This window comes from Vicugna pacos, chromosome 5 (assembly GCF_048564905.1).
Source record: "Vicugna pacos chromosome 5, VicPac4, whole genome shotgun sequence".
Taxonomy (NCBI): domain Eukaryota; kingdom Metazoa; phylum Chordata; class Mammalia; order Artiodactyla; family Camelidae; genus Vicugna; species Vicugna pacos.
The window spans coordinates 22,140,932-22,163,070 of NC_132991.1; the positions used below are offsets into that span (position 1 = coordinate 22,140,932).

At 33.9% G+C, this 22,139-nt stretch overlaps 1 protein-coding gene across 1 annotated transcript in view; it reads left to right on the forward strand.

The window, feature by feature from the left end:
* The window catches only part of KYNU (kynureninase), an 87,054-nt gene that overhangs the window by 19,246 nt on the left and 45,669 nt on the right, over window positions 1–22,139 (forward strand). The window contains exons 4-8 of the mRNA XM_006196137.4: window positions 1,727–1,809; window positions 11,757–11,818; window positions 13,386–13,457; window positions 14,661–14,735; window positions 17,137–17,283. Of these exons, the coding sequence (XP_006196199.1) occupies window positions 1,727–1,809; window positions 11,757–11,818; window positions 13,386–13,457; window positions 14,661–14,735; window positions 17,137–17,283 (439 nt within the window). The remainder of the gene's footprint in view (window positions 1–1,726; window positions 1,810–11,756; window positions 11,819–13,385; window positions 13,458–14,660; window positions 14,736–17,136; window positions 17,284–22,139) is intronic.

Consider the following 22,139-nt stretch of genomic DNA (forward strand, 5'->3'; position numbering starts at 1 on the left):
TTTTCATAGCAATCCTTTAAGGTACATTTGGTAACCCATTTACTTTTATGAAAGTGGGAAATTAGGCCCTATAAGCTTCTAGTAAATGTAGTCTCATAACCAGTAGTGACCTGGAACCGGTTCATTCCAGGTGATAGAACCCAATTGTTAAATATTCAGGACTTTTGTTGATACCATGAAATTGGCCACAATGGGAGTATTCATACCAGAAAAATCAGCAAAGGCTAAAAAATATTCTCTTCTCTAGTTCTCCCAATTCTCTTTAGGGGAGAAAAAATAATTTTCCCTCTATCTTTCTAAGTTTTTAGCTGAGACCCTGTAATAAAAGAGATAAATAATAGAAAAACAAATAGAAGTTTATTAACATGAATACTTCATACATACACAGGAAATACCCAAGGAAAAATGACCCCAGAGTTGACTTAGAATTCAAGCTTAAATCCCATTTTAACAGGGAAAGAGGAGCAGGTATGAAGGCCACTTAGGGGAGAGTAAAGGATTTTTAGGAAAGATGAATGGGTCCTTGAAGAAGAGATGGAGGTATAAAGTTTGTGACAATGTTTGCCTGGATGTGGTGTTGAATTCTGGCCTTTTCTGTGAAAACAGTCAATCTCCCCTGGTTGATGAAACTCCTGGGGAGGGGATTTATGACAATTGTGTTCCTTTTGAAGGATCTGTCTGTAGGCAGATAAGGGAGTTCAGGGAAGGCCTCTCCCTGCATTTTCTGTTTTTCAAGAGCCTACAGTACAAAATAATCAATATCAATGATATACTTTAGGATAGCATGTTCTGCTGCCCTTCACCTCTGAGAGAAGGTTTATCAGCTCACCACTGCCAGTTTACTGAATTTCAGAGTATGGATTCAAACACAGTTTGCACCATACAAAGAACACATGCTCATTCCTTTCTTCTGAATTTATATAGTTTTTGCACTCCTAAAGAATTAAGAACAATCTAATTCAGAGTTTCCTAAGATACAAGTTTGTAACAGCACACAAAGTTACTCCCTTCTTGATCCTTTGTCTTAGTTTCTTCTTCTTTATTTTTTAGATATATTGCCTTCCTCATTTGATAGAAACTACTTGAGGGTTGAAGTTCTGTTATATATTTTGTGTTTTTCCATTATGCCTACTGGGATACTTACTAGAATAATAAAATTGAGCTAGAATATGATAGATGAAATTGCTTGGAAAATAGGTCAAGATATAGTGTTGGCTTTGATTATTACCACCTTTTATTATCTACTTAAAATGTCACCATGAGTATAGTCACATTTTATACACTTCTACTTAATTTACAGATTGTAATTATACTTTAAAATTCAATTAATGATCATTTTAATCTCTAGCCTCAGATAATAGTAATATGCTTTAATATATATACTACTATGTGGTACAGGTATACAAGTAAGGTATTCAAATAGTCTTGAAATTTTCAAAAGAATAAAGAGAAAATAACAGTTTAGACTCCAAAATAGAGAAAAATAATGAAATATTATATGAGCAATCTCCCCTACATCCCCAAACGAAAAGGAAATCAAAGAAGTTTTAAAGTGACAAGTTAAAAAATAGAGTTCTCAAGTATGTTTTTTTTAAGGCTTTCTTTTATATAATTACTAAAACATCACAAAGACTCAGAAATGTCCAGTTGCTAATGGCAATATTTGAAAATACACACACACACAGATACACACACACAGATTGTTTATATCCCTTTTCAATTCCAGGGGAGCCTACGGTCATGATGTAGGGAAACGTCCTTGGATTACAGGAGATGAGACTATTTTGGGACTTATGACTGACATTGTAGGTAAGTACAAAATGAAGTTTTTCCAAAAGATTCATAAAAATATAATCATTTAGTTATGCACATAGGTTATAAGGTAAAAATTTTATTGGAGAACATCCAGATTTTCTATTTTAATCCATAATGGTAAATAGTAAGCATACTTTTAATTGAGACTTGATTGCTAATGTTGTTATTTTTTCTTGTATATTCTAAGACTAGTATTTAATCACCAATGAAAAACATATGCATTTATAATTAAAGAAATTTCATAAAAATTAACTTAAATGAATTTTTCCAAGATCTTATATATAGTAAAATAAACACGAACCTTTGCATACTAAAGGTCTAAATTGCCGATTATGCTTTGGTTCATTTCAGCTTAATCTATGGTGATTTTTTAAAATTAGACTGAGTGTTGTTGAAAATAATACAGCTGATGCTGTTTTTTGGACTATATTGTATTCTTTAGAGTGAATCCTATCTACTCTTTGTGGTATTCAAGATAGTTTTTGATGGTAAATGTGTTAATAGTTTGAAATAAGTTATTTATTTAATTGGGTTGATTATTCAGCATTGCCTAAAATCCTTTATGAAATTTAGGGTATTAAACAAACAAACAGACAAACAAACAAATATATATATACTCTGGTGACAAGAAAATAGTGTGCTGCTGGGCCCTATGTCTCCTACATAGAGCCATTTCCTTAAGATCGTGAAATGTAACAAACTTCCCTAAAACAAATAAACAGAATTAAGCAAAATGAGGTAACAGAGAAATATGCTCCCAACAAAGAACAACATAAAACTGCAGAAGAACGCAGTGAAGTGTTGATAGTCAATCTACTCAATAAAAAATTCAAGGTAATTATTTTAAAGATCCTAAATGAATTCAGAATCATGGATGAGAACAGCGAGAAGTTAAACAGAATTAAAAGATAGAAAGAATCAAACAAAGCTGAAGAATACAATAACTGAAATAAAAAAATACACTAGAAGAAATCAACAATAGATGATTCAGAGGAATGTATCAGTGAACTGGAAGATAGCGTAATGGAAATCGCTCAAGCTAAACAGAGAAGAAGAATAAAGAATTGAAAAATGAGGACAGTTTAAGAGACCTCTGGAACAAATAAAGTGTACAAACATTCATATTATAGGGGCCCCAGAAGGAGACGCGAGAAAGGTGCAGAGAAGTTATTTGAAGTGATAATAGCTGAAATCTTCCCCAATCTAGGGAAGGAAACAGACATATAAGTTCAGGAATCATAGAGAGTCCCAAGTTAAGATCAACCCAGAGAGGTCCATACCAAGACATACTGTAAGTAAAATGTCAAAAAGTAAAGCTAAAGACAAAATCTTTGAAGTAGTAAAGGAAAGGCTAACTGCATACAAGGGAACTCCCATAGAACAATCAGCCTACTTTTCAGCAGAATCTTTGCAGGCCAGAAGGGAAGCACATGATACATTTGAAGTGATGAAAAGAAAAAACCTACAACCAAGCATACTCTACCTGGAAGACTATCATTTAGATTTGAAGGAGGTATAAAGAGTTTTACAAATAAACAAAAGCTAGAAGAATTTAGCACCACTAAACCTGCTTTACAAGAAATGTTAGAGACTTCTGTAAGTGGGAAAGAAAAGATCACAACTAGAAATACGAAGATTCCGAAAGGGGAAACCTTTTTTTAACGTTCCTATATGTCATGGGCATAAAACACAGTGACAGTGACATGCAGGTTGGTAAAGAATTATGAGACTGAGAAAAGTTTAGGAAAGTTGAATAGGTGTGCTGCTACAGACAACAGGGCACCACACAGGTGAGAGGTGCCTGTGTGAGTGCCGAGGGTGGGCGTACAGGCTCTTTTATTGGGGGGAGGTGGCTGTGCACACAAGGAGTAGGGGCTGCATGATCAGTCCACGCACAGGCACCTGACTGTTGTTAAGATCTGTCAGGGACTCTCTGAACATTTTAGGACTTTGATAAGGGCAGGATGTGAGGCCAGTCCCCTAGGGTATTGTGAGACAGGCTATCTCCTGGGGCGATGAGTTTTGTTAGGGTAAACGCACATCAAGAGATGTTTTATATCTTGCAGAAATGCAGGTATGTGAAGGGTCCTGCAGTGGCATGTAGGGGTTAAGGTGTCCATAGGCTCCAGGCACACCAAAAGCCCAGGGGTGGGGGTTTAATGACTCCAGAGAGTGCCAGCTGGCTCCACACTACACACAGTATTTATTTGTTCTGCAACAATTCACATTGTAAATAGTGCTTCCGGACCACATACCAGCCGGCTCTTCTGTAACATAGGCAATAAGGATAGCAGTTCACATTCAAGGTGGTAGTAGCGCCAGATCACACCAGAAGGGTAAGCAGAGACCCTCTGGGGAGGGGAGAGGTGTTATCTAGGGTAGAGGGGCTTGTAAGGGAAGGAAAGAGGAGAGAGTGGGAGAAGGAACAGAAGTAAAGAAGTCATTACTTTCAGTAGTGGTCATATTGGCTTTGCTGGCAACCCCATGTAGGGAAAAAGGAGCACTTCTGATCTTAGATGTTTGGTTGGGGAGTTGTCTGGGAGGAGAAGGAAGTTTAGGAACACATTTGACATGAGAGCAGCACACACACCAATCAGCTGAAGCTTCCTCAATCTTCAGCCACCATCTACATTCTCTGTACTGGGTTCAAGAGGGAGAAGAATCCTAGAGGTTTTGCACTGTGCTCAGTAAGGAGAGATTCAAACTTATCAGAGTCAAGGATATATGTTAGGTTAATTTGCCAACACATATCACAATGAATTTAGGGACACTGTTTTTCTAGCTTCTTCTTATGTATTTCTGGGGTTTACCTGCATGCAGTCTTCTGCCCCAAACCAGATTGCCAATAAAAAAACTTTGCATTTTACTCCTGCTTAAAGTGGCTGGCTTCCCAGAAAGCCTCAACATGGTAGAGAACCAGGTTTAGGCCAATTCGGCCCAGCCCAGGTTGCAGGACCACCAGCCAAGTTTTAGGTGTTCAGTTGACTATAATTTAGTCCTTAGAATTCTCTGTTAGACCAAAATTTCATTGGTAAAGGCAGGGAGGACATAGTTCAGTTCATAGCATATTCTCTGGTGAAAGCAAGAGTTAAATAAATGTTTATCCACTTCTACTCTAACTTAGCTTGTAGTATCAATGCAGGAGACTGGAAAAGTCTTCTCTGTGATATTTGGACAAGCTGAAGGTTCCAGTATGAGTTTTCATAGTACAATGACCAAGCAGGGTCATTTTACAACAAACCCTACCACAGGCACAGCATGGAACACACTCGTGCTTAATACAGCCCAAACTACCAGGCTTTTAAGGAAAATATATCATTAGTTTATGAACCATATGAGTGTGTAACTTATTCAAAAAGTGAAAAACAAAAACCAACTTTCCACAGAAGGGTTGCAAGCAAAAGCAGAGTGTTTGCTACTAGTCCTTATTGAGTAATCATTCACACTATTAACAATTCTACTTGTTTTATATGGTTATATTATACGATTAGAATATTGGCTTCTAGTTTAAGGTAACAGATAAGTATAAATTGAAAATGCTCCCTTCTATTCTAAACCCAGAGAAGTGATAGAAAATATTTAGATTCAATAGAGATTTCTATTAACCAGAAAATAGCCATTGCTGAAGAAAGAAGCAGCTGGAAGCTTGGATGCACACTATTTTGGGGTAGGGGCCAGGAATGTAGCGCATGGAGCCAGGATGAGTTTGTAGGGCCTGAATCCAGGACTCTCACAAAAATTCCCAGAGTGAATCTACACAGCCCTGAATGTCCAGGGTTGGAACCCAAGGTGAGAAACTTGTCAGCCAGGGCAGGTGAAAGAGAAAACCTAGCATCTCCCGCCAAATGAGTCAGGTTTTTGGGAGCACAAAGCATTTGATCAGACTGCCAGCATTATCCAGAGGAGTGGATATTATCATGGAGGGAATTCCCACCTGAACAATCCTGGATTGCATTTACAGGTGTGTTAATTAGTTGTTTGATAATACTTTTATTTGTGTTCATTTTTTAGAAGCCAATTATATTCATTCAAATGCTCAACTTGTGAATCAAAAAAAAAAAAAGCTGAAAAAAATCTTGGATTAATTTGACCTTAGCATATATGTTTTCCTTAGCTGTGGATTGCTTTTGGATTTGCTAGATTTGCTTTCAGAACATCAACTGCATTCTAATCCTGTTATTTTGTGCTTAATATTTATCGTCCTCTGAAGAGGAGTTAGGATATTTTTATATAGGCCAGGGTAGTAGTAAGGCGACATTATTTAGTGAGATTTATTTATAAAGCCCATAAAACCTGCAAAAAGATTTCCTTTGACCATTTAAAAGTTTATAGCTCTATTGCAACTTATTAAATGTGCATGTGAATTGTTGCCCAGCAAATACACATGTTACAATAATCACTGAAATTTCAAACCAGCCCACCTCCCATTATCGTTACTAAGGAAAATTAAAAAAAAAAAAAGAAACTAAATATACAGATTTATTTAGATAAGTTAAAAAATTGAACTTATTAAAGATGTTTTAAAGAATTTTTATCAACTCTACCAACAGGGATTTTTATGTGTCTTTGAAATACCATACAAAGTTATTAACACATATGGGATAAACTTCATTTTTGTTTTTTCTGGTTTTTGTCCTTGAATGTTGTATTAATTAAATTACAGACATTTGATCCTAATAATATGGGATATTAAAAAACAAGAGCTAATTACCTCTTGAAATGGGCAACGCCACTTTTGTACTTATGAAACTCAATAAACAGTATATATATATATATATATATAGTTTATTTTGTGTGCGTGTGTGTGTGTGTATCTTCCTGAAGTCTTAAGCCTTAATATGACAAATGCATTGTCATGTTTTATTTGAAATATTGTCAGTGAACTAAAGGTTTAGTTTAATGATTATTTTAATAGCCATCTGTTTTGTTCTCTACAATTCATGTTGTATCAGTAGAAATATTTCTACCATTTTATCTTTGTTGACCAAAGGAATATGAATTGACAGTGCCTGCAAATGTGTTTTATGAGCAATATTTTAAAAGCTTGTTTTTTTTTTTAAATTTCAGTAGTGATTATCTAACCCCCAAATGTCTTTACTTTTAAAATTTATGTGTTAGTAAATTAATGGTTCTTAAGTTGAAAAATGAGTTCACTCTGTTTGCTTTAGTAGGAACAGATTCTTTTAGGTGTTTGTGTGTGTGTGTTCATGTTTATCTTGTTTGCTGTAAATCCCATGCAGGTTGCCTTCTTGCCTTGGTCACTAGCAAGCTCTGAGAAAACTTGGTAGAGTCTGAAGTAGCAAAAACATTTAATAACTTCTAGTTTGTTTCTCATCTGCATGAATTGTATCCTGTTGCAATTTTTTTTATCATTCTTTCTCACATTGTAATACAAGAAACCTCAAATCCTCTTTGGAAGCAGATATTATATAATTTACAAAATAATTTTTAATTGTGTGATAACTACAGAAAAGAGCATCAGAAGCCAAGTTTACTTTTGATATGTGCGAGCTATCTAAATGTGTCATGAGCTAATGAATAAGTTGTATATTTGGGGCTAAGATCAAATCTTCCAGGTTCTTAAAATCACAGCTTTCTTTTTTTTGCCATAACATTTCTCAAAAAGAAGGAAGATACTAAAAATAATAATGTATACAAATTGATAAGGTGGATAGGGGGAGAGAAAATGAGCAACCCTTTCCATTCATAGATATAGAAAAGAATTTTCATTTCAGATGAGAAAAAAACATTAACAAAATATTTTATATAGAGATAACAATTTTACACAATATGGACATAACTTTCCTTTATAATTAATGTCATATTATCAAGATGCTACAAATAGAATTGCTGAAGAATATTATTAGTATTATTATTAAGCCTACTTCTCCCTGGGTACATAAACATCACAAAGGGCTCGATGCACGCATTTTGGCCCATAAAAATGCTGTAATGTGAACATAAGTTTGCTTTATGAAACTTATGGTTGACCCTCAGAGAAGCAATAATCCCTGGGAGTTCTCTCCAAAGAGTCATGAATCCTGAACCACATACTAGTCACCTCTAGAGGCCAGAGGAATTTGCTACTTGAAAAACAGAATGGAAAGTTCTCAGACTTAGCCTAATTACAAACTTTGCAACCCAAATCCACAATAACATTTGCATCTGCTTAATAAAATATATAGAACATGGTATGGTGGTTTTGAGAGCTATCATGAACCTTATCAAACACTAAGCAGCATGGGGCCCTGTCATCCTCACTTTGCAAAATATTTGAAATTAAATTCGGATTAGAAAGATGCAGAGGGATGTTGGTAATGAACATGGGCCTACTATATTTGACTTACAGGAGCAGATTGTTGTAGACAACACTTCCAAATGTAATCTTTTTTTTTCCCAAATGTAATCTTAAACAAAGATTTTAATTTTTTTTTTCTGAGAAGGTAAGATTTTATCTTCTACTTCCTGTGAGACTTTAAGCAAATTAGTCTCTTAGATATCAGTTTCCTCATTGATAAATATGGAAAATCAAAGTAGATACCTTACTGAGTTACTGTCAAGATAATACAAGTGACATCACAAGTCTTGGCACATAATAAGGGCTCAATAAACATTAATGTGCCAGGCATTCAGATAAGAAGGCAGTGCTCGTATATAACTAATTTTCAACTTCTGGTAAAGCAAAGACTTATGCTCAATAAATTAAAAAGCAAGAAAGCACTCTTCAGATGGGAACCCTGGCTCACACCCACCTCAGAGGAAGTAATTCAAATTTTTACATTTAGTATAGTGAATAGAACATGATCTTCTAAAGTAAAAACTCTCAAAATCTGATAAGTTCCAGCTAGTTTTTAAAAACTTTTAACCCCAGACAAATTTGCCCCCAGTACTTGTAGTTCTTTCTATTTTTATTTTTTTTATTGAATTATAGCCAGACAAATGGATAAAGATGTGGTAGACATATATGATGGAATATTACTCAGCCATGAAAAAGAATGAAATTCTGCTATATGCAGTGACGTGGATGGATCTAGAGAATATTATGCTTAGTGAAATAAGTCAGATAGAGAAAGACAGATAACTATATGACATCACTTATATGTGGAATCTAAAAAATAAAATAATACAAATGAAAGTGTATACAAAACAGAAACAGACTCACAGATGTAGGAAACAAACTAGTGGTTGTCAAAACAGAGAGGGCTGTAGGGAGGAGCAAATTAGGGGAGACAGAAACTACTATGTATAAAATAGATAAGCAACAAGGATATATTGTATAATACAGAGAATTACAGCCAATACTTGTAGTTCTTGATGTTTCAATATTAGTTCTCAAAAAGCTCTTAGGAAAAAGACAAGGAACAAAGAAAAGTAACTTGAAAGAATTTCAGTTTGCTTAAAAAAGAGTTATTATCTTATAGAATGTTGATGATTTTGAAATATCTTAGAAAATCAAATGTTGGTTTCAGAAATACAATTTGAACTAAAAGAGGTAGGTCAATCAGGTAAATTTTTCTTTTGAAAATTAGCTAAAACTCAGTTTGGTTTGTGGTCCTTTGATGTTAAGAACACTTGATTCTTTAGTGCCTATAGGTTATATTTGGAATAAACATTTCTGTTAATGTTCTGAAGTGTTAATATTTGTACCATCCTCAGATATACATGGACATGCATACACACATGTTAAATACACTGACCCTCTCCTTGGCAAGTTCATTAGCAGGTGAAGAGGGCATTTTGTGACAAGCTTGATTGAATTTAAAGTGTGGCAAAGTAGGGTAATTTTCATGCATGTGGGCTGACAAACTATTCAAGTCAGTAAGGGATTATTTACAAAGAATTGATCCAAGTGTTAGTATGTCACTGAAATTGAGGCGGGGGAAGCGCAGGGCCAAATGTATGCTAGCTTAATTCAGCCCAGCACATCTGGTTCATCACATGCTGTGTAAGAAAAATTTTAGGTGATACAAAATGAACACTGTGTTCTCTGAAAGACTAAAATTTCTGAGGAAGCTATAATCATTTTAATCAGAAGATAACCGTTAAGCAAAAATGGAATGTCTGACCTTGTATAGAAAGCCTCCATTCCATCCTGCCTCTTCTATTTCTTTGTTTTCATTTCATGATAAAATTTATGAATTGTTTTCTCTTCTTTTCTTCCTATTACATTCTTTCAAATGCTTTTCTTTCTACTAATTCTGCTCTCTCTGTATACAGTTTTCCCTCGGTATCGGGGGCAGATGGGTTCTGGGAGCTCTTGCAGATACCAAAATAGGAGGATGCCCATATCCCTAATATAAAGTGGGTCGAGCCATGAATACAGTTGGCCTTCTGTGACTGCAGGTTTCGCATCCATGGTTTAGGAAGGCTAAATGTATTATTTTCCCTTCCTTTTCTTCTTCTACTCTCCCTGTCAGACTATTTTTTAATAGAAATAAATGGTTTTCAAAAGATTCAAGTAAATAACTAACAGGGAATTAAGGATAATATCAGATTGACATTTTAGATAATGTTTTGTTTTAGAAATAACAGTAAAAATTCGCACCATGATGCAAAGAAACAAATAAAATAAACCTGGTAGCATTTCTTTTACCATATTTCAAAAAAGATTTTCATATTGTAGGAGAAGACATATGCCACTATATTCAACATAAGCTATCTCATATGTTTGAGAAACATTTTATTTATTAATGCAGAATGAAATTGTTCTTACTGCCCCTTGACTTCAGACACTATGTATTCACCTTACAAAGACCAGGGATACATCTATGAATACTCATGACTTGTTTACCAACCATGAGTATCAAATGGGGAGATCCATCCATCAAATGTAACAAAAGCTTTTTTTGGACTAGATTAAGACACAAGCCTTTCCTTAAATGGCTATGTTGAAATGTAAATTCCTAAGTTATATACTTATTTCCCATGACCTCTGCTCAAGTGAGCTTAACCTAAAATCTTTTAATAGATTAATTATTCCACTTACTCTCTATTCTTTTAAAAATATGACTCTTTCAGAAGTATCTCATTGGATACAAAATGCAGGACTTAGGTGATACATTTTCTCTAACACCTAGTACAGCCCTACAAATGTTAGAACTTGTAGCCTATTGTTCTCAGTGATGGTAAAGAGACATCATTTCTGTTACAAGGTTTTAATTGCCTTTAAGAGACATCATAAGAACTAAAAATAAAGTATCATTATCTTTGTTATTATACTCTGAGTTCTTGAGTATTCAATATATGCTTTGTCTCTGGGTCTCTTTCTAGTGCCAAAACCCTTGTTAATAGGAATTAGACCAGATTATGATTGTGTAGGGGATATCTTAATTTTACATGCTCTCTCCATCAGACAATACATGTCTATATTCATTATCTTATGTCAGTGTGTATGAATAAACCCCAGAGCTATTTAGCTCTTTGCCTTTCATCCTTAGATCTTTTGTCTTATAAACTATTATATATCTCACTGTAACGACAGTGAATTATGTTTGGCAATGTCGCCTTCTTTTATGAAAGGTGTATTTTAATTTGACATTAGAAACAACTAGCTTTAAAGATGTGACTGGCCTTCACTTCTTTTTAGATTCCTTTCGGAGATACTCTTACCACAAAAATGTGCTCTGTGGGAATTTGGCAAACTAGCTGATAATAGGATAAATCATTTTTAGTTTACCAGAGAAAGAAAATGCTTCATTATTATGTTGTTATTATTTACTATAGCAAAAAGGAAATATAATTTTAGCTAGCTATGTGCATGTGAGTCCAGATACCATTTGATAAAATGAGTTAGGTGGGGAAACTTCCACTTCTTTGTGATGACACATCAGATATGTCCTTATCTCTAAAAACATTAAGGATAAAGGAGTGATACTTTGTTTTTCCAAGTACCCTTCGAGCTAACAGAAAAAAATCTAAATTATGATATATTTATTTTCCAGGAGCCAATGAGAAAGAAATAGCCCTAATGAATGGTTTGACAGTTAATTTACATCTTCTACTGGTAAGCTGCCTTTCCCACCAGTGTTTAGTATACACTTATTTATGGAATCTGAAATTTTTCTATCTTTAATTCATGAGCATCTGAAGGTTAACTTATTTTAAAAAATGTTGTGAGGTTATTTTCCTTTCTACCAGGAAATGCTGGACCATGATAGAATGGCTTCTTCATAATCATGGGAGAGTTGACTCTTGCAAAGAGCTTTAGAATAATGAATAGCTCTTATCTCAGAATGTAAAGAGTCACAGTGGGTGAGAAGTAAAATTCCTGCAAGCACCCAAGATGATGTACAAATGCTAGCAAACAGTGAGCTTTTCAAACAGACAGTTTTTTCAATATGCTGGACTTTAGCAGGGTGGGACTATGGATTAGTATGTTTTGTTGATTAATTTGGGGGGATTAGGTTAAAAAGTAATTAGAAAATAAAACTAAATTAGAGAAGAAGGACCTAGTACCTTAGAAGAGTCACTGTGTTTCAAGTAATTCTTACATCCTAAGTACTTAATAATGTGTATACCTCACAATGTCAAATATATTCTTGATTTTAAATATGTTGCCTATAGCAATTGTTTGATGCTATGAAATATTTGTATTCCATTTTGTGATTTTTTGAAAACATGTCTACATGACACAGATGCACAATGAAGATATGATACTTATTTTAATAAAATACAGATATGATTATTAAATATGCCTGAAGGAACAAGCTTGTGGAGTATGTTAATTATGATGGTAAACAGCATAGTTTTAAGTTCAGACACCTGTGGGTTTTACCCCCAGCTGAGTTACTTAATGCCTGTTTAACTTTGGATAAGAGTTTCGGCATTTCTAAATCTTAAATTTCTCCTCTGTAAAAATGAGGACAGCGATACCTGTTTCATAGGTATGCATGAGTACAAAACACGGTAATGTATGAAAACTACTTTAGCACCCTGCCCAGTGGTCAACATCCAATTATCAGTAGCAATCATCTTCATTGTTATCACTGTCAGTCAGTATTTCTTCTCTAAGAATTACGTGGAGAAATGAAAAGGCCCCACTGAACACATGAGTTACTTCTCCCTGGTGCCTCTAGAAATGCCAAATGTTTCATTAGGGCAAAGGTACTCTCAGTTGGATCTAAAAAGAAATTTTATGAAATCATGAAATAGTGGCGATATGTGGCAATACTAGAAACCAAGTCGACACTGCAAGATAAATCAACATAAATAAGACATACATAGAACATGATATTTTAGTCTCATAAATAGAGAAATTACCATTACATGCTTTGGGAAGCTAATTTTTCAATTAAAATTTAAGTAAAGTTTAAGAATTTGTTTTTATCTGATTCACATTTTCTCCAGAATTTGCTTTCCTACTGATAAACTTAATGAGCAAATATCTTCTTCCTTTTTAGAATTCATTGGAAACAAGGCTAATTGGAAAATGTAGCCTTGATAGACACCTAGATGTGTAATTAATTAATGCCTGTAAGTGCTGGAGATTATAAAATGAAAGTGTGGCATAAAATGAACAAATGTCTAAACTGTGCATTAATGCTTTTCTCAATAAATCCATTTTATTGCAGTTATCATTTTTTAAGCCTACATCAGAACGGTATAAAATTCTCCTAGAAGCCAAAGCCTTCCCTTCAGATCATGTAAGGATTCTTCAAATTATATTTATATTTTTTCTACTCTTCCTAAAGGAGCCTATCATTTGCCTGACTTGAATGTTTATTCACTAGTCTTTTCCACATAACCTTACAGTAAAAAGATCTGTCAAGTGCTTTTGATTTATGCATTTCTTATAGGTTGCAGCTTTATTTTTTTTGTTCAAGTAAAACATGTGTTAACAGAGGAAAGAACTGAATAGAAACATTGATTTATTAGTCTTTTTAAAGATATTGAGCAAACCACTGGTCAAAATCAAGTGTAGTTGTAAATGTTTTATTAATTCTTGTTACAGTTTTATTTCATGAAATTAAATCAATACAGACCCCAGTACTTTAACCCTTTAGCTACATAGACTAGGAATATAAACATTTATTTGTCCATTTGTTTTCATAGCACACTAGCATAATTATTGGTGCTTTATACTTAAAAAAATTTATTAAAGATTAAAAGGATTTCTTGTGGTTCAAGAAGAAGTCATGCCACTTTTTCAGCAATCTCAGTTGGTAAGAAATTTGATTGTTCCAGACAGAAACAGGTGAAGTATGTTGCAGGTTTAGTGTTACAGTTCAGTTTCAATGTTGAGGAAATTTGATTTCTGTCTTTGGTACTTAAGTATTCTAGCCCACATCTCGTAATTTTAAGGCACTTAATCCAAATTAATAGCCGTTATCTTATTAAAAAGGACCAAAACTCTAGTATCTTGAAAAAATTCAGGGTCCCTAAAATTGCTTGTTCCCATTTATGTCTTGGACTCTCAATAAAGGGAACTTTCCGATGTGCTTTTCTTTCACTGGCTTACTCTCTCCAGGGTAAGCCATTTCTGTATTCTATATTGGAGCCTAGCAAGTCTTCACTGCTCACTTTGGTTATTTTGTAAACACTATTTTGACTTGAACTAGATGATTTAATATCTTATTCTAAAAATCTCTTGTATTCCTAAAGTCTAGATAACCCCTACATTTTCATTCATTTCTTATATTTTGTGTTTCAAAGAATGTTCAGATTGCTGCATGTAAATTATATTAAGCAATTCTTCTGTGCTGCATTCTGTTTAGTCACTTTTAACCTTGACCTTGAATTTAATATAATAATATGCTTTTATTGGTATTTTATTATTTCTTTTCTGAGTTATTTCAGCGTACTTCTGTGCATTGGGCTTGACTGAATAAATCAACCTTCTTTTCCAGTACGCCATTGAGTCACAGCTTCAACTTCATGGACTTAACATTGAGAAAAGCATGCGGATTATAAAGCCAAGAGAGGTATACGAGAAGAGAAAGAAATAAATATTCATCATGCTTCTATTTAGTATTGATTTTTTTCTTCATTTTCTTCAAAAGTTTATCATCTTCATTACTTTAATGGAACTTTCAAGAAAGTATAAAAGACCTATACTCCATTACTATTAGGTCATTTTTCTTAAAGTAGATAATTAACTCAAAAGTGTATTTATTTTAAATTTTCAAGGGCTAGTCATATTATAAGCAAGTTATTTGGATATTACTACAACTAGAGTCTCCCATACTGTTCAATGGGATGGGAGGAAATGGCAAATTGCATATATAGTTTTCAATTTCAAATGCCATTGCCTGTGGGAGCCATTAAAATCATGTTAAAATCAGTGATATTTGTTGAAATTGAATGATGCCTATTTTTATGCCCCCTCTTAATCTAAGTATCAGATGTCTTTCTCTGAGCATGGAGTTGGACATACAGAAAGGGACATGGTGTAGTAGACTTTATTTAGTCTTACAACCTGGCTATTACTTCCCAGAGAAATCCCAGACCTACAGACATACTGGGGTATGTATGTAACTTTGGGATAGTTACTTTATCTCTGAGATTCCTTTGTATTTAAACAGATAACAAAGGAAACACCTAATCAGGCTCAACTGTATGTTCAAGATCTAAAATACTGTGCAGTTTACATTAATAATGATGTAAGGCTAAGTTGTACAGGTTTTGGCATATAAAACCTGCAGCTTGTGTAATCTGGTACCAAGAGATCCACATAGAATAAATTTTACATTTCACATATGTATGATGCTCCCAGGCTGTTAAGCCAGTGTTTGACCAGTTATTTCTTTCAACCAGAATTATTTGAGAAATTAAAGATCTTCTCTACTCACTTCTATTTGCCAACGTGCAATAAATTAAAGGAATGGAAAGTTCTCACAACTCTGGGATGATATCTGTTTCATGTTACATATAAATTGCTTATTTCCAAGAAAACGAATATAGCCACTAATATATCATGCATTTTTAGCTTAAAAGAGACAAGTGTTGTGGAGCCCTATGATTTAATCATAGTTTGGGGGCATTCTTTACCATTACTAGATCAGAGTAGATCAACATGAGAGAGGACTGTATCCCATCATTGAGGAAAATATTTCTTATTTGCTTAATATGGAATCTTTAGAGAAGTAAAGTATTAGTACTTATAACATTTTCCTTACTCTTTTTTTTTTTAATTATGATGGACAAACTGTGTTAGCTTCCTCTAAGGAAAAATAAGTTTGAGTTTATCATGTTACTCGTTTTACTTAGAATTTTTTCTTAGAGTTACTGAAATCCTCCTCTTTATGTATAAAGTATTCATCACTTAATAATTCAAAGATTTCACTGTCAATTCCCTTTTTATAGATTACCATTTTGTAAAAACCCCTAGGCTTCTAGTAGAAGTTAGAGTATGTATTACATTTATGATACCTATTATATATGCCTAACATGGGGCACAGTAATTGGCAAATAATAAGAGTTAACAAAAATTAAAAATAATTGAAGGAAAATTCATGGGTACCTTAATGAGCTTTCCCACATATTAACGTAGTTAATGATGCTTTGACTTCAAAATCATGTTAAACACTGGAGAAAATTCATGAAGACTTCATAAATAGATCAGAATTGTTAGTGTATAAATAAATAATTTGTATTTAGCTGAGTTCTTTTTGCTCAAGTTGTTTGCAAGACCAAATCTAAATTCATTTACAAATTTAATGAACTGATCATTAGTCTTAGGCGGAAAGTTGTAGGGGAAAAGTAACCTTGATAGAATACTGAGTTTTATTGATATTTTCTTCATGTTTTAATCTTGATCTTTAGGTTGGTCTGGAGGAGATTTTACTCCTAAATTAATAGAAAATATTGGTTGGGTTACACTCAGATGAAAGATGTATATGTGTCTTTTTTTCTTGAAAAAAATATGATATTAGATTGATAAGTAAAATACTAGTTTCTAAGAAATTTGTCTTGACAATTAGTATTTTATAGACTTTCTGTACTTCCTGATATCTTATTGGATGGGAATAAGAAGGAAATAATTTATAAGTATGTAAATAGTAAAAATTAATTGAAAAACTGAAGAATAAAATCAAGCAAGTAGGGCTTGGCAAAGACACTTTGTAAACCTCTTCTCTTTTATTATCATTTCTTAATAACAAAAAGCATGTTCAAATACTTCTCTCTCTTGCCAGATTTTCGAAGATCACTAGTATGAAAAAAATTTACCTTTGATTTTTCTTATGGTGGGAAAGATCTCACAGCGAATTTTAGATGGGAAATACAAAGCAACAAATTTGTTATTGTGAATTTTAGATGGGAAATATAAATCAACAAATTTGTTATTGTGCAAATATGTAATGGTTGTGCCTCACTTGACTTTAGGGGGAAGAAACCTTGAGAATAGAGGATATCCTGGAAGTAATTGAGAAAGAAGGTGACTCAATTGCAGTCATCCTGTTCAGTGGGCTTCAGTTTTATACTGGACAGCTCTTCAATATACCCGCCATCACAAAAGCAGGACAAGCAAAGGTATGCACATCATTTCCTCTTTCCTACCTTGTCCAAAACATCAATCTACTGAGGAGTATTCAGCTGTGCTTCTAGTAAAATATCTTTGTTTCAGTCTGTGTAAAATTATTTAAAGAGTTTCTTTTAAGCAAAAAAAAAATTATATATATATATATATATAGAGAGAGAGAGAGAGAGAGCTTTAGGCATCTCTATTTAAGCCTCTTTTTTTCACTTCTGTGGTCTTACTTCCTTATTAGCATCTACTCTCCCAATGTTTACCTTTTTAACCAGCAGGACAAAAGAATTTCCTTTAGTTGATGTCACTGGTGCAGAGCTGCTCAGTCAGTAGGAAGCAGACAGTACTTAGGATAGTAACTACAAGCTAGAACTATTAGAAACTCAGCTCTGGTGTTTCTCATACTATAACTCATTCTAAATACAATTCATGCTCATTAGCCCTAGGTACCTGAAGAAGGAGAGATGCAGAATAAAAATGTACCTGAAGAAGGGGAGATGCAGAATAAAAGTTTATCAGTAGATTGAATTTTATTCAGTTTACTAAAGGAAACCATTTTGTGCCTAAGAATCTTGAGAAATTATTACACTGCCTATAACAAGATATCTTCCCTAAATACTATTAAATAACACATAGTGTACTAATTTTTAATAGTAACTATATATATATAGGTGCTTGTAAAAAAGTATTTTTAGTATTTGTCTACCTAAAAATAAGAAATCAGATGAACAACATTCAACAGTCACAACTTGTATTTAAAATCTTTAAATAACAGTTCTATTTGATTCAACAATCAAGTCACATATTTTAAAAGGTGACAATCGAATTATATTCTGAACATTAATAAGTTATTGGATTAATATATGTGTGAGACCTAGTTAATATATTCAGTTATTGAAGCTAATGAATGGAACTAATGAAAAGAAATTTAGCACCGTTATCAGCAGTCTCTAGGAATTTCCAACCACGAATTCCAACTAGTTTGATGGATAACTGTGAAAGTGGTGTATTACAAAATATAAAAAGATAATGTCTTCTTAATTTAGATATTAAATGTTAAGCACCCAAATAAAGGGAGGCCAACAAAATGCCATATTTTAAAATTTTATGCAAGAAATCAGAAGTCCCCTGATAGCGTTAGTATACTTGCATGCCTCATTAACCTTCATAAAAATGAGGCAGAAAGATGGAGAAGAAAGATCATAGGTTTTGTAATCACTCAATCTGTGGTTCAACTCTAGGCTAAGTCATTTAATTTTTATATGATCTGAGGCAAGTTACTTGACTTTTTTGAGTCTCTGTTTTCAAAGTGTTAATTTGGGATAACAGGACCCACTTCAGTGCTGATAATGAAGCGTATAAAATATCTACTGGATTGCACACATTTTGCTATTAAATGGTGGTTGCCTCCCACTTTCTACTGTCCTCAACAAATATAAAGTTATGGAAAGTGGCTCAAGTATACATTTTCTTTCATTTCCCATTAAAAAGCAAAATAAATTTGTTTACTTAGATAGTATATGTAATTCTCATTCTTAACTACTTTGGTTGCTAAAACCATTCTCTCAGTATTTTGCAGGTTTTCTGTCTCTTAAAAAATACAGTGCCTACCAGGTAAAACGCTCCTTGAATTTTCAGTCAAAGAAAGGAAGGTAGGAATAAGCAGTTGCAGCTAAATGCAACTGCACATTAGTGATAGATACTATGGAAGTGAAAAAGTAATCTAGCAGACTTCAATTTATCCATTATCAAAAATTCTAACATTTATACTGTTGGAGTATATATGTTGAGTATATATTATTCTCAATGGAGAAATTCAGAAAAATTCTTTAAAATGTTGACTTACATAGCTCTCTCAGGTAGCCTATAAAGATAAAGCTGAAGAGAGGAGCAAAGAGAAAATTAAAGGTGTCAATCAAGAAAGTGTTGGGAAATTCTAGGAGAACAAATGCCATAAGTAAGCCACTGTTAAGAATGCCTAAGTGAGATATAAAAGAGGAAAGTGTCCAGAAGTATGGTTGGAACCAAAAACGATGGAACAATAAAAGTCAATAAGAGTAGATTTTGAAGTGGAAACCTCAGAATCACATGAAAGGGAAGTGGGAACAGAAACTTTGAAAAATATATTAAATACATATATACCAAAAAGGGCACAAATCATAAGTGGCTTGATGAATTATTTTGAACCCTTATAACCATAACCCGCATCAAGAAACTTCTAGACTATTGATAACATTCAGAATCCTGGTTTATGCCTTCTCCCAAATACTGTCTGTTACCTCCCCTCCAAAGGTACCACTCTCCTGACTTCTAACCATATATATTAGCTTTGTCCCTCTTTGGGCTTTACATAAGTGAATTTATATTATTTTGTGTATCACTCACTTGTTCACTACTATGTTTGTGAGATCCATCCATATTGTTTGTAGCAGTAGTTTGTTTTCTTTTCACTTCAGTATATTATAATAATGTGTGAAGTAGATCTCTATTTTTTCCACTCTCATCAGAATAGAAAATTTGAGTTTTATTTCCATTTGAGGGCTTTGACAGCAAATGCTACTCTGAACATTCTTATAAAATCTCTGGATGTGCATTTATTCCAATTGCTGTTGGCTATATAGTTAGAATTGGAATTGTTAGAACAGAAAGTATGTGTGTGTTAAATCCTAATCAATAATGTCAACTTTCCAAAGGTTTGTATCCGTTCGTCATATACTCCCATGTGTGAGACTTTCTGTTGCTCTATATTCTCACTAATAGTCAATTTGATTAGTTTGTAACAGTAACTTATTGTGGCTTTAATTTGCACTTCCCTCACTTTTGGTGAGGTTGAGGGTCTTTCAAATGTGTACTAGCCAACTAAGGATGTTCTTTTTTGAAATGTTTATTCAGGCATGTTGCCCAATTTTCTATTTGGTTATCTGTCTTTTGGTTGTAAGTTGTATAGAAATTGATTTTAAAGGAGAGGGAAAATACAAGATTTCCAGTGATCATCTAAGAGGGAAATTAAATTAATTAATAAAAAGAACAACTGATAGTATGGTTTTGATTCACGTAATGAATTTAAGATGTGGAGGCTTTCCTTAACTGAGGAGAAGGCCTGAGATGGTGGCAAGTGTGGGAGGCTGAAGAAAATTAAACATAAGTTCAGGTTAGAGAGCCATATTCTAAGGGAAGGACAGCATGTGAAAAGAGACATCAATTTGGAGTAACATTTTCATATTACATCTTTGAATTCATCTGCTTAACTTTATACTACTGGCCAACTCATCATCTTGGAGCTCTGCCGTACTTCCCTATTTCTATATTTTGCATATTCTATCACTTGTTTCTACTAATCATGTCTTCTTATCTATCCTCGCTGAATGTTCCCCGTCATCCTTTGAATCACTGTGCCTAGAGATTTTAACCACTGCTATGATTCAGTTCTCACTGCCAAGTTACAGGATACTTCCACACTTGAAAATTGTTATTTATGACCATTTGGACTCTGTGCTCCTTGAGGTCAGTATGCCCTGGATTTTTCCCCCCATCACCCAAATGACCCTGTTGTTTCCTGCCACCATCCTCCTAGACCTGTGGACTCTGACATTTTCCTGTTCTTTACTTTTTCAACCAGTTACTTCTTCACCTACCCTATCAGGGTTGGTCTTTCCTTTAAAATTCCTGAATTAATTATGAAGTTTTCAGCTGCAAGAAGCAAAGTTCCAGACCAAAAAAAAAGCCAAAAATTATAGAGATTTCTTTTTCTCACCACAGAAGACTTGAGGCAGAAGGCTGCTGCAATGCCACTGAGTAAAATCTGAGTGACAACGCCAGGGCTCTCTTAGATATTTTTCTCAGTCTTCTCACATCAGGGTCACAAAGAGAGTTTTCCCAAATCCAGATATCACAATTCTATTTAGGGCAGAGAGAAGGGAGAAGAGAGAAGTAGCAGTATGGTTCATTTGTCCCTTTCAGCCAAAGTGCAAAGTCTTTCTCAGAAAAACCTAGCAGATTCCTGCCTATGATTCATTGACTTCTAAAGTGGCAGCTTCAAAGAGTATGAGTAAATACTCTACATTTAAATTTACTAAGTAAAATTCATTTTTAGTTTTTATGGCCCTATAGTAGAAAGAGGCTAAGAAGAGGGGTTGGGAACAGGTTTAGGCTAACTAACCCACAGTACTTGCATTTCCTAATTACACCCCCGTGGGGCAGTATTGTTTCTAATCTGTTTCCATCTTTTCTCATTTATTCCTTCTTATTTCTCCTTTTATCCCCTTCCTTCCTTTTTTCCTTTTCTTCTTTCATTGTTTTCTTTTTCAGTTCATTTCACAAAGAATTTGAAAAAAATTCATGGAAAATTGATTAGGCAACATAATGAAATATAAAGAGAGAGAAATAAAGAGATAATCTCGGTCATCTGGAGAAATGAACACACTCCCCACAAATCATAGTTTCTCAACTTGGATTATGATAAGAAATAGAAATTTTTTTTCAATGAAATTTCTTGATGTGTTAGGTAGACTAAGTCTTGGTAACAAATAAATAGATCCATAAATGGCTTCATTGTGATAGATGTTTATTTCTTGCTCGTGCAGCAGCCAGGGATCAGCTTTCTCCTGTGCAATGATTCGGGTTACCAGTGATTCACAATTGTATCCTATGGCTTTCACCCGAGAACCTGTGTCACTGTTCAGCCAAAGGAATGGGATAATGGGATCTGAAAGGACATATTAACATCTTAAAAGCATTAGCTTAACAATGGAAAAACTTACTTCCAGTTATATTCCATTGACTAACATATGGTCATTTCTGGAAAATGAAGTATATTTGTGTGCTCAGGAAGAACAGCTATTAGTCCTGCCACCCCTGG